Genomic DNA, 13,800 nt, shown 5'->3' with positions numbered 1-13,800 from the left:
TCGATAAACTTTTCGGCTATTTGCTAAAAATATAACAGAGCTTGAAAATATGCGATAAGACAGTCGTAAAGTTACATAAAATAAACAAGGATTACATATTGCAAATTGCTAAAATTATAAAAAAATTAAATAAAATAATTTCGATAAAACTCTGTAGTGAATAGATTTTACAATCTATTCATTACAGAGTTTTTATGGTTTTTATAGTTTACATGGTTCGATGTCAACAAGGTAGTCTCTCGAGATAATATAAAGGCTAAATATAATATTAGAAATATGCTTCTTTTTTTTTTGTTATATTAACATGCATATGTAATAACGCAATTACCTCGTAATGGTAATGCTTCTGCCGCCATATTTGTTGCTACTACACAAACAAAAAAACAGGAAATCCATTGGCGTTACATTTCTCAAACCCTCGTTGAAGGGTGTCAGTATCAGATAATAAGATATAGTGCCCCGTAAATAAAAAATGATTTCACAATAGTTTCATCAAAGTTCTTTGTTTTCCTCAGCCCACTGATTCACCAACAAAAAAAAAGGTCTGACTTGAAGGCCAAGCTATGGCAGGGCGCAGAAACCTTGTTGGCCCATAAGAATGTCTAAGCGCTTTTACAAAGCAACGTTACACTCGTTATAGCTTGACCAGAATAATGTCTTTAGTGCGTATATCTAGCTTCGACATAAAGAACCTTAGTGAAACCTAACAGAGACGGTAATAAATATTAATCGATCGGATAAAACAAAGCAATGATTAAAATCTAAAAAAAGAAAAACTATAGTATTTCAGATATTTTGCTATCTTCTCTTAACCTTGCATATAGACACATAAGTTGTTAACGGCACAAACTATGCCGCTTTCAACTTTTGTCAGCGACATATTTTTTCTATCGTAGAAAGCCATTTTAAATACCTCGAGAGCCGAGTTTGTGTCGCAACCACTTTAGGAATGTGAGTCTATGCAAGACTATGTATACGTCGCTTTAAATCGCGACAAATGTATCCTTGTGCTAGTTTATGCCATTCCAAGCGTTGCAAAGAAAGGTCCCCAGCTGTTGAAGGCTCAAAAGCTTATATCAGGTATACTTGACAGCGTAGCGGTTGTTGAAAAACTATTCTACACGTAAATATGTAGAGGTAGTGGTTACGCCATCTCTCCATATTTACCTGAGAGGATAAATACAACAAGACAATATAATATTATAAAGCTATCTCGACTATCTATCCATCCTCAAATATATAACTAAGATTAATTTAACTCACACCAAATATCGTTGTTTGTACTCTTGGCCTAGTACGGTAATTTATATTGTCCTTTTTGTGTATTGTAATTCATTATATTATAATTTGCGTTTTCGGCGAATACCAATCGCACAGGGGCAGCAGGTGGAGAGACAAAACCAACTATGAAAAAAAAAACAATAATATTTACAATAACAGGCAAAAAATGTATATATATATATATATTCGATAGCTAGTATAAGAAGTATAAAGGAAACAAAATGGCACGCGATATTATTTAGACACAGTTTATAACGAAGGTTTTTCTTGACACAGTCATAGATCAGATTGCAGCCTTCAGCACCTCCATGTCATACAAATCTCTCCCCTAGAGTGAACCGTTGATTAAAAGCAAAAAATTAACTTCTTTGAAATTAAATTTCTGCTTGCGTAAATTAATAACACGTAAATGAAGTTAGCCAAACAAGCAATCAGAACTGAGTATTAAACCTGTTTATTCATTTCTGTCAGCTTGAAACAAAACTGTTGACTGATACAAATTTCTGTTTGAAACAATTTATCAATTGGGCGTGCCCTCGGACACTTTGAAAACAACAAAAAAATAAGCCCGTCAACACAAAGGTATGTGGTTAACGTAACTTCGATTATATTAAACAACAAGAAGTTTCAAGGACCGCTTTTTGGTTGACAACGGCCTGATGCATACCGTGTGTACTTCATCGTACAGGAGCGCGATTTAGAAAAGTCGTATCTGTATTAATTCTAATTTTCAACAGCCAACAGGCGATGGCATTCCCTGTCTACCAGGGAACTCGGGCAGTTGCAAAGCTACCCTCTAAGCGAAGCACGAAGATAGAAGGATCAATAACGAGTACTAGCCAAACTTTTACTGGAGGCGATTTCCCGGCCATTCTAGTTCCTGCCCTAACACTTAAAGGTGTCGATATCTCGTGACGGTAAAAATCGTGCTTGTGCCAATCTGTGGCCTCGTTTCTGAAACAACGAACTGCCGGCATAGTGGCCAGCTAAACATGCATTAGTGCCTCAGACAAACTCGCCTGTAGGTGTCGACACTGTTTCGATCGACTAGCGAGGAACGGGTAGGTACACCCCGCCTATGGCCAACTGCTGGGGCAAATATCCCGGATGTTTCTCAAGGTAAAGCGGGAGATGCCGACAAAACGGGTAGACAGAGACAAAGGTATAGCAAAGGACTGTACGAAATGCCAACGGAAGATACCGTTATGGCCGTGTGACGGGCGCTGACCAGGTTCACATATTCTCCATCTCTCTGGAAATGAGATTTGTACGGGCCCTTTCTCCTCGACAGTGCCTCATTTTTACCTGCTTGCACTGTGCAAACCTGTGCGACGGCTGGAGAGACGTTCAGACGGAATAGTCTGTCCGGCACTCTGGTGTTGAATGGACGTTCTCAAAAACGAACTTGCAGTTACGAACTCTATATGGGTAACACTTTTTAAGTTTTTACACAACGTAGACAGTGGCAGACATCAGGAGCATGGGTTCGGCAAGTTATAAAATTATAGGGGCTATATAATACCATAACATATATATATAAAATCATAGTGTAAGTACACTCGCTTAACTAGATTAATAGACATGGAGGTGCTATACAACAGATAAAACCCATTCTGTCGTTATACTCGTTAAGGGGAGATGTACGACCGAATTAAATACAAGAAACGCTACTGCATATTAGCTGGGTTGTCATGGCTGTATCGATGTTGTTAGATAAATATTGTATAGAATAGAAATAACACGAAGTACCCGGACATCACTCAATTGCCTTAGCGTTAAAAAAAAGTGGACAGATTTAAGAAACCAATACGATGATCTTGAGTGCTTATAAAGAATTATATAACAAGTAATTAGCCATAGTTTGTTTTCGAATGGAAACTTATTCTACGTTAATGGTATGAATAGGATGACTTAGGTTATATACCACTAATAAATAAATAAGAATAGAAAGTATTTTCATATATCTATACATACATGCACTGCATGTACATCCTGACCATTTTAAAAACCATTTTTCTCATTGTTTTACATGTAGGCTTGCTTTGATGGGAAAACAGTATCGTGAAAACGATATTTTTTGGGATTAAAAGTTAAAGGAGTCTTTTTTCTTTTTGAGCAATTTCCTCGGTAAAGATTGATTTTGATGATAAGAGAAGGTGAAACAATTTACGTTTGTCATAGAACTTATTGTGGTGCCTTTTTTTTTTTTTTTTTTTTTGCAAGAAACAATTTTAAAAACTATTAATGTTTTTACTTCGCCTACAAGGTTTAGTCTCCAACATAATATCTACACAGAATCTGGAAGGTTAAGGCCTATCTATCTTTAGAATAGTTGAAAAGGCGTAACGGCTAAAATGCCACTGGAAAATAGTAGTAACATCTGAATCAGAAATGTACGACACTACAGACAGACGATAGATAGAATATCTGAATAAGCGAAGCAAACCAATAGTAATTGCAACGAGTAACGTAGGTAGTTCACTATGGTAGTAACGCTGGACGGATTCAGAATTTTGCAGCAGACTAAACAGCACCTGTAGTGTTAGATAGTGGTAGATGTATGTACGTACTATGTAGACAAAAAGGGATAAATAAATCCGGACACTCAGAAGACTGAGGTCACAGATGTATGGTGCTATTTGTTATCATATAGGTCAAGTGTGGGCTGTGGTCGTCCGATACGAAAATTAATAATATCAATATAAAGAAAAATAGATCATAACTATACTACATAGTAAAGCATCCTTATCGCAAAGCAGAGAAAAAGCTCTTTTCCTATTAATTATATTATGGAAATTCAAGCAAGTCCCATTTACTAGGTAGAGAATACAGACTCGAAGCGCTTCACTAAATGGATTCGACTCAGTAGACTCTAGTAGATACTCTAGTAGGACACCATCCGGATTCATGTGGTCAAAAAGGTCAAGGCTACTGAGCATTCGGGAGCTTTTGCTTGCATCAAATACTTTGTTTAGGCAGCAGAAGAATACACATATCAGACTAGAACGAAGATGGCCTGGTGGGTGGGAAAACAGACTAGCTAAAGGGGTATTGGTGACAATTTCGGATGCTTGAAGCTGTTCAACTAAAAATATTCACTGACCAGAGTAGGGCGGGGCGGGGGGAGAGCGGGTGTAAGAGAGAAGGGGTAAAATCGAAGGATAGGTCTTGATTGCAATACCGTACGTGCGCACACACACACACACACACACACACACACACACACACTTTTCATTCGAATAGAAGTTCGCAGAATAAAATAAAAGAGAAGAGAAACGTTGAGAGAATCAGAACCAAGGAAGCAATCTGAAGAAACATATCAACTATGTTTGGCTAAGTGGGATCGTTTGTACAAGGAAATTTTCTGAGCTTCCTAAAAGAAAAACTGAAAACGAAATGCCCCATCAATATCTGGAGCCCCTTGACTACGTACCAGCAATACACCAGCTTTGGAGAAATTTAAGTCGTGCACCAATCCTCTACGGGATAGGATAAGTGCAGCCAAGTACAGTGGAACGAGTAGATTTTTCTGCCTAATCAAATAATGAATCGTTTTTGTCATGAATGTAAGGCCGACTTCCTGTAACTCGCTGTTATATAATTACTCTTGTCCTTGTCCATTAGTAGTTATCGTACTCGTCACTTCGTCTCCTTGGTAGCTCCTGTAAAAATCGCTGCCAAAATAATTAGCGTGTCCAACGATGACAATGTACACGCCCAACGCATAGAAGCGCTAAAGTGTATTGTTTTGATGTGTAAATCTTTTCAAATTAACTGCTGTACAGTACGAATTAAACAGGACGATAGATTTTCTCTGACCCAATCCTTTTAGATCAACCAGGTATTCGTGTAAACACCGAACGGCATAAACATGATAACCATGGATATCATAGGTGGCACAGCAGCAACGGAACCGTTGAGTTTGCGTACTTACCTTCTAAGAGATTTTGGCCGGCAAGGCAAAAACGAGAAATTCCGTATGATAAAATAGGAGAACTTGTCCAAATACAATAGGAGACAAAGGCTACACAGATGTATTTTAAAAATAACTGCTATAATACTGAGTTTGTGTTATAGCTACAAATAAGTTCATACAGTTTACAATCGAAAACTACTCTTCTTCACGAAAGCCGCTAGAGAAAGGAAAAGGGAGTTTTTCAGTCATTTGCCGCTTGGATGGCGCGATAGCGAGTCACATAGAACAAGGATTAGAATAATCTTGAAGTCTAGTCATTTCGAGTAAGAGACCCTGGTTTTTACGTCCGATATCGCTGTTAGACATTCCATCAGGCAGACGGCTGGCCCCCAGCACAAAACGAAGTCTGTCTATAGCCATTTTCGAATCTAATCGCAATGTGTCCCTAAGATTAGCACGCAAATACGTTACCCTTTAGGGTATAACGGGGATGCGTCAATCTGCAATGCCTAAAGTCGACTGTGCTTTTTGCGGGAAAATATTGAACACTCTAGGAAAGAGATCTTTTTGATGTGCACATCTATCACGGGCTGGTAGGCCTGTGGCATTAAGCATATCGAAATCAGATTTAGACCTGAAGCAAAAGAACAACCAAGCAATGTAGCCCAAACAATAATAAGTAAGAGACAGGATAAAAGAAGTCTTAAAATGCTCCATTATTGTTACGCACGCGCCGAAGTTGGGTCGTGCACTTGGGCAACACATACGATGCGCAACTCATTCGACCCAATACCGTATTTTCTAGCCGACGGGCTAAGGGGCGCTGATACATACTGAAAGCAATATTTGCAGAAAACGCTGGGGTATGTGCGCGTGGGGGGTGCTAGCGACCGCGGTCCCAACAGTGCGGGAGGATGTTTCGGCTAAAGAAAGTGAAGCGGGCGTCGCAAAGTTATAGCGATGGCTCAAAAATGTTAATGATTAGTGTCGGCCTCGGCACAGCGAACTCCAGACGACCCTCAACCGGGATACATCTCGTGCTTAAAACATCGGCAAATAACAGCTGTAGGCCATCTATTAACATCGTACGAGGATACGTATATAGCGCAACCGAATGTTACAACTCTTACCAATAATCCTAGGCATCCCCTCGGTGTTGTTATATCAGGACAAGGCGTTGCTCAAATAAATAGCATTGGCGCCGGTATTAGTGCATTGTCAGCTCTTTCTCTCCCTCTATATATATATGTGTATATATATAGAGGGATAACTTCGTGTGTATGTATACACACGAAGTTAAGCGTACAGTGTCTGAAAAGCGTCGTTAAGTCGTCAACCATGAACTGGCCTCATCAATAAAGGACATGGCCTACAGATAAAGTAGCAAAGTGTTCTAAAACATGAGCCTAGGCTAAACAATAAAAGAACATCAGAAAAAGTAAGATATTGCTAGATGTTAATACAGTAGATATTATTAAATGTTGATATAACGGGTAACTCATACGACGTAATAGGATCTCACTAAAGTTTATTTTTGCCTTGCTTAGCTACCCTGAGCTCTGTAAAAATAGGTCTTCAAACGAATAGGTATTTATATCCACGGAGCAGTTTCGTGTGAACTCAGTACACAGATAAACGTGTAGGGAGAAAAAGTAGGCTTGCTATTAAATCCAGCTAACATAAGATACTTGTAGGCTTTGCCATTATTCATATGCACAAATCGCTACTGTCAAAATATTTATTCTATGTGATAACCGTGAATACTCACAGTCGGGCTCCTCATACAAAAAATGGACCGAAGCTTTTTTACTATTGTTAACCTCTCTATATTTCGAGTTTTACGTTCGGTATCGCTGTTAGGCATTCCGTCAAACGTACGGCTAGCTCCTGCCAGTACGAACAAAACGAGGTGCCTGTGCTCAGGTTCAAAACCTGGACCGTGCCCCTAAGATTAGACAAATACGTGATTCACTGAGCTTTCACGGAGACTTACCACTATAAATCTCTAGATATCATACATTTAGCTATGGATCCATTTCCTAAGACATAAAGGAATGTCAGCTCTTTAATTCTGCGTCGAAAGGTCCTAGATAAGGTTTAGATTAAACGTGTTCAAAAACTCATCGAAATCACTTAAAAGGTATTCCTGATACACGTAAGGTTTTGATACAGGGATCGAGAAAAATATCAACTGCCAATCGGGACACTTGGACAAAGTCTCACGGCTAACTTCTTAATTTTCAAACTTTCGGCTATTTTGAACCGTTGCAATTTTGCGATTTTTGCTTAAAATCAATCGATACATGGTTATGATTGAAAAGTTATTTGGAAAATGAAAAGGGATTTTTTGTTTCAAAATGAAGATTTAAGGGTTTAGCCCTCGAATTGAAACTGTAATCAAGTTAACGGTGGTCATGTCAAACAAATATTATTGTCAGGCATAAAACTTCTAGGACATGCAAAAAAATTAATTAAAAAATATCTTTTTTTTTTTTTATCTACATACAGTTTTTTCCCAATACAATTCATGAAAATATTAATAATTTAAAGGAACCATTACGACAACCACCTTGGATTACTTAAGGACTGCTGATTTGTTCAACGAACACCCATAATAATCTGACTATCATGAAATAAATCAAATATGAAGAAAATTATAGCACCTTAATTATATTTATGTCGACTTTCGTAAGCTTGTCAGCCAGCGAGATCCCCTTCACTAACCTGTCGTTATTTAGTGTTAACATCTATTCATAGCAGGCATGGTAGACAATCTTGGAAGGAAATGGGCAGAGTACTGTTTTATGCCCAGATTTAACTCGTAAAGCAATTTATAACCGGGATTAGTCTACTTTCTACTTACATATAATGCAGGTAAATATGAAAAACTCTATAAATTATTTTAAATAAAGCCAAATGGTCTACTATTAGGCCAATAGCAACATTTTCGTCGTTAAATTTCAATTAGTCTTCTACTATAAAATTGAATTTCCAGTCGATATTATCAAGTAAGCTCTATATATTCTGCGATTTTTTTTAATGTCACTTGACTTGCTGGAAGTTCATTCAACCAAAATTAGGTTGGAAAAATAACTGCAGCAAAGCTCTATATTTGGACGTTAATGAACTGGAGTGGTCAAGCACGAAACAAGTATCGTGTACACATGCTTGTTCGTCCATTGAGTGTAACGTCCTGAGCAATACTTAGACTTAATTTGAGCGGATTTAACAATATTCTCCTTTAGGAACACAAAAAATCAGAAAACAAACATGAGATCGCTTGGGTGCGCTACGCCTGGGTCTTGCTACATGCGTATTGCACGATTGGGTACCCACAGCATTTCAGATAGGTTCACGCTCTGCCGAATTTCTTTCGTTACTACCAGAATAAGGCCAGCAGCATCGTCGAATTTGGCTTCGTCTTGTAAGTTGGCTTGTTCTGAACTTGCTGTCCTTTAGACACGGAATTTTGTTAACGGTTTCGAAATTAAAGAAGGCTCAAAAGACGCGGACAGTCAGGTTACAAATAGCGTTTATGATCATAGAAGAAAACCGCTAAGAGAGCAGCTTTTATGCCTTTTGTTTGCGGCTAATGAATTGTGCTCACACCATAGAATAGTCTCTTTGGTTCTACCTATTAGCAATTGTAAAGCTGACCGCAGATCATGACCTTCAAGAAAACAGAATAAAAGTTGCACCGGGTCCGTGCACTTACTTGTGACTCGACAACCTATGTACACTTGTTACAAATATAAATTTCAACAATGTCGATTGATTCCATCGAAACGGCCATCGGAATAAACTCGAACTTCTAAATTTCGATGCTTACGCCCGGATAGGTGCGCGCATATTTACTTGTGCATGAGTTTACAATGAGAACCGACAATGTCAGTTGAATTATTCCGATTGCCACATGTACGCATAAGGACACGGCTCTACGTATCGACTAAAGGTTCCTTAAAGTTATCCGGGCTAGTTATTTTATCAAAGCTGTCATTCAATATAATCTTAATACTCAAGTACATGCAAGAAAAGCAAATAACGTGCTTCAATTTTAATGTTATTATTTTCGGTACAGCGTTAGTATTGAGTAGATGCTACCACTCGTCATTCTGCCCTTCGCCGTTCGATTTACAATCACTTTGAATTCAAAAGCGCAGACTTGCCCCTCTGCGATGCTGTCTATGCAGTAACAACCAACATTTTTTTTAAACATTAGCTTTTTACGACAGGGTTCTTTTTTGTCTGACCAAGCCTAGCCACAACAAATAATAAAAACAATTAGCTCAATCTTGTATCGAGCATGCATACATCGATATGTATATATATATATATATATATGTGTATGTGTGTATGTCATTGAAAACTAACAATGTAGGTGGGTGGGGGAACTTTTTCCACGTTCAACTTAGATGTGTGGATGTAACCGTCAAGAACTCAGAACTATCAGAATAAAGGCATCCCATGAAAACCAAATGTGAAGACCAGCTCTTGGAGTTAACTTTTTATACAAACGCTGAAGTTGTTCGAAGCCCGTATCCTTCCTAAATTTTTAATGGGTGTCAGATCCAACGCTGTTGTTTGCGTTGGCAGTCAAACGAACATAGTCAGAAATTATTGCCAGACGAGCTGTAGAAGCAAATCTGAATAAAGGTCTTTACACCATGAGATTTCAGATCCACAAAATTTTAGGCGTCCGAATACCTAATTTCTGTCTTGAAATTTGAAAATATACTTATTACCACGAAAAGTACTGTTCCCAATGTACACACAGGAATACAGGAGTCAGGCGACACTGCTGTGGGGCAATAAAAGGCAGTTTACCTCGGGTTTATAGAAAGTCGAAAGGGAAGATGTTAACCAAAAAAGAATCGAGGCATTGTCCCCTCTCGGTTAATGCTGTTCGATTTTCCTAACCGTACTCGTTATCGACTTCATGAAGAACAGCATGAATAGCGCATGATCCGTGATCTATTTGGCAATCAAGGGTCAACGGCCTGCGATAACTAAGCTAGCAGCCTCCCCATCCATTTCAGTTAATCCCGATGTCAATATAAAGGTCGCAGTTTATTTAATATGAAAACGTCCCGCCGTGAAATCCTGGGTCAATTTTATGGCGATATCCGTACATTACAGAGGTTGATGGTCGCTCAACACGACACTATATTGTATTATAATATATAGGAAGGAACATTCCTCTATGTGAGCTGCGAAGAAAGAAAATAGGTACCTAAAAAGTGAGATCATTACAAGTACTTTTATTACTTTGGTTCTTACTTATTTTGACTGCCTTTGCTTGACGTGGGTCGTTGAATTTGCTTTGCTCGAGGTGAGCGAAAGCCCGAAGTCTTTCTTTTGGACACCTGCTGACCCATAAAGTGTCTATCTCATATCGACAGCGATGTCTGCCCTTGATATGATTCGAAGCTACGGCTTGCTCTCTTTAATCAGGTCAGGGTTAGAGCACCAGGACTGGAAGGTGGAGGCCTCTATACGTGCCTATAGGGGAGCTTGTGTCCGTAGTCGTTTCCTGCGGCTAATTAGATGGTTCCTACCGTATTACTACTATGGAGTGTGCTGTGCTGCCAGTGGACGCGCCTAGGTTGTGCCTACATTGTGGTCAGCCAATGTAAAAAATTTCCTTTCATTGGTTGTCCTCCCGAATATGATCGCCGACCATTAGGCACTATTTTTCGCTCGTCCGAATTCCCTTAGTGTGGCTGTTCGCTAATGTCACCTCGTGACGTTGCCATAAGTCCTAGCGATTGAACGTTTGGCTTATCTGTCAAAGACTACCACTGCATTCAGGCCGAGTCGTTCGATATGGGTTAGGATGGAAGATTCCTACCTTCCGTGCTAACCGGACAGCGTCTGTTGAGTTACCCAAACGGACTTGAATTCAAATCTTCTTTGACACCTTATTTCCTTTGGCTTAACATAAATGAACAGAAATTCGTCTTCGCTGATAATTTGTGGGACCTGCTTAGGCTTCGGCTAAACTGTCAATTTGAAGACTGAATCAGCTTTCATCGACTCGCTGTAGGCTTTTATCACACTTTTATGTAAATAAAGATCTACAGCGGACACAATATATGAACGCGACCTGTGCAGTGTACGCAGATCTGACGTTGTCTTCTGATTATTAGATCGGAATGCCTTCCATCTTTTGGTATCAAAGTGCGCTTTGTTGAATCCATCGTCAGAAATTAATCAAACTGCTACGATTTCCTGCATCACATGGTTTGTTATGCTAAATCATCGATCGAAAAAACAATTTTTTTTATTTTACTCAGTAACAAGCTTAGTAGTTTTAGGGACCAAATTATAATTGTTCGCTGTTACTGTCCAGACGTTTGCTTTGGTAAGTTCCGTAATTTAAAAACATCTAAATAAACGCCTCCTTTGTCTCAGGCCATTCAGGGTACTTTTATCACTGAAAAGCACCAGAAAAGCTTGAATTGCTGTGATACGCCCACACTCTCCTAGAATCATATTCAAGGTACTCGCTTCTGCGGCAGTAGGGAAGGCATCAGGGGACAACATGCCCTTGATGCTTTATGTCCGGTGCTTAGGTCGTTAGGTATTACTTCAAATAAAGTATCGGGATATAAAGAACGCATATTTTGAACGGCTTACAAGTTTTTTCTTATCGTAAACTAGCATCTGTTTCAAAATGATTAATTGTGTTATCGAATAAAAATATCTATTCGGACAGCATAGAAACACGTGACAACGGCGTTAAATAAACACCTGTATTTCTGTTATTTCACTTTATTCAAGGTGAAGAACCCGAACCTGAAGAAGCTGTGCTAGGCCGATGCTCAGTATGTTCTGAAAAGCAGCATCTGGTCACCTGCCATCACTGTGGGAAGAAAATCTGCCCTGATTGTAAAGAGGCTCATCTTGACGTTATGCGGAGGGAGATCTTCCGCATCTGCTCCAACGTAAGTATTACAATTCTGTTCCGGTTTCAGGTCCCTCTCGTAAATTAACCACATCTGATTTTTCTTAAGTAATACGACCATTTCCTTCTTATAATGCTTGGCACATGATTGATGTCGTTGCGTCACACATCACACATGTGTCTAATACACATTAAGAGACAGTTACTCCCTGATGTAGTATTTTAGCACTTTGTATAGGAAGATTTATTGTACAATCGACCCTAATTGTTGGTAAGTATATATTGGCTGATTTTTATGTTTACACACATTTATTATAGATAAATTTAAGCAAACTTATACGTACCTATGTAGGCACGCGATAGTCGTTGATCGGCGTCGTGCGAAAGGACGTAGATTAACTGCGTGGACGGGTCGTTCAAGTGGTCGATTCTTACAAAACTTCAACATACAAAAGCAAACGTCAGGATTCAATCTTCTGTTGAGAAAAATGATTATACTTATAGAGAGACACACATATATGAGTATTCAGACACGGATGCTTACATTTGTTATTGTGAATCTGTATCAATCCACCATCCACTGACTGACTGAAGTAGGCATCCGAATATATAAGGAGCACCGCGCCAGCCTCGCATTGATTTATTTTCAAAATAATCACATTTTTATTATTTAATCACACGGTGTTTATTTATGTTGTCACGGATATATGAATTAACGATGCCTGGCTTCTTAGCCGAAGGCAGCGACGGATAATTATCTTAATAGTTTTTGTGATTGATGTTTACTCAGATGTTTCTATTCAATAATATAATAATCAGATTCGGTAACGATACTATAAAAGTAGTAACACAGAATTTTTTTGAACTTCTTCCAACCAGGAAAATTCGTAGATTATTAGCATGGAGAAAATAAAAATGCTTATTATCTTAATAGTAATAATCAATACGTTTTGGAATTTCAGCCTTCTGATTTGCTTGTGCACATTTGAATATTGGGGTAGGCTAGCTAATTTAAGGAACAATTATAATAGCAGTAAGAATACGGTCATAGTCATCCGTTGTTCTCACTAAAACGTCAACGTATAGACACGTATTATTTTCAGTTTCAGCAGCTCGCAAAATGCATATTCATATTGTTTGTATTTGACTTGCGTAACCTTGACACTTATCAACATCAGCAGCTTGTTAGATTGCTAGTGAGCATCAGTTCTCGCTAATACGTTTTTGTAGTTCGGGGGGTCACAAAGCGAGCAAGTCTCTTTGCCTCTGATCCTTCGTCACGCGAAGGACCTGCCAGTCTCTAGAGCGTCGGTCGGTGTCTACAGTTTGCCTGAAATAGACAGATCCTCGACAAAGAAAAGTCAATGCAAGGCTGATACAATAATGGTCGACTTAGCCATCATCCCGTTAAACGTCTACGTACGGCTACGGCTACGCCTACGCCTACGCCTACGCTGCAATTTTGCTATTTCTAAACAATTGCAGTTCGAGTAAGCAAGCCAAGTCGTTTCCTTTTCGTTCCTCTTCCAAGATTATAACGCCGATTCGGACGACTTAATATTCACGAATTCTTGTTGCTAGTAAGTTTGTTGCTATTACAGAAGGAATGTTGACTCGTGCACGGATGCGTATCGCGTCTGTACGTCTGGGCCCACAAGGGACAACAGCAGCTGACAAATAAACACAGACGATGCCATGA

General features: G+C 39.0%; 1 protein-coding gene and 1 long non-coding RNA gene across 4 annotated transcripts in view; one reads left to right on the top strand and one right to left on the bottom strand.

Annotated features, from left to right (window-relative positions):
• LOC147756880 (uncharacterized) overlaps positions 1–12,676 on the bottom strand; it is a 41,209-nt gene extending 28,533 nt beyond the window's left edge. The window contains exons 1-2 of the long non-coding RNA XR_015323339.1: positions 12,646–12,676; positions 12,446–12,540 (exon numbers count right to left, since the gene is read on the bottom strand). This is a non-coding gene — a long non-coding RNA (uncharacterized LOC147756880). The remainder of the gene's footprint in view (positions 1–12,445; positions 12,541–12,645) is intronic.
• tn (tripartite motif containing protein thin) overlaps positions 1–13,800 on the top strand; it is a 58,277-nt gene that overhangs the window by 1,705 nt on the left and 42,772 nt on the right. For all 3 annotated transcript variants that reach the window (XM_022797288.2, XM_022797289.2, XM_022797290.2), the window contains exon 2: positions 11,978–12,141. In XM_022797288.2, coding sequence (XP_022653023.1) covers positions 11,978–12,141 — 164 coding nt within the window. The remainder of the gene's footprint in view (positions 1–11,977; positions 12,142–13,800) is intronic.

The sequence above is a fragment of the Varroa destructor genome, unplaced genomic scaffold (genome assembly GCF_002443255.2).
Source record: "Varroa destructor unplaced genomic scaffold, Vdes_3.0 BEIS01000003.1, whole genome shotgun sequence".
In the NCBI taxonomy this organism is placed as follows: Eukaryota; Metazoa; Arthropoda; class Arachnida; order Mesostigmata; family Varroidae; genus Varroa; species Varroa destructor.
This window is presented reverse-complemented; position numbering and strand designations above follow the sequence as displayed.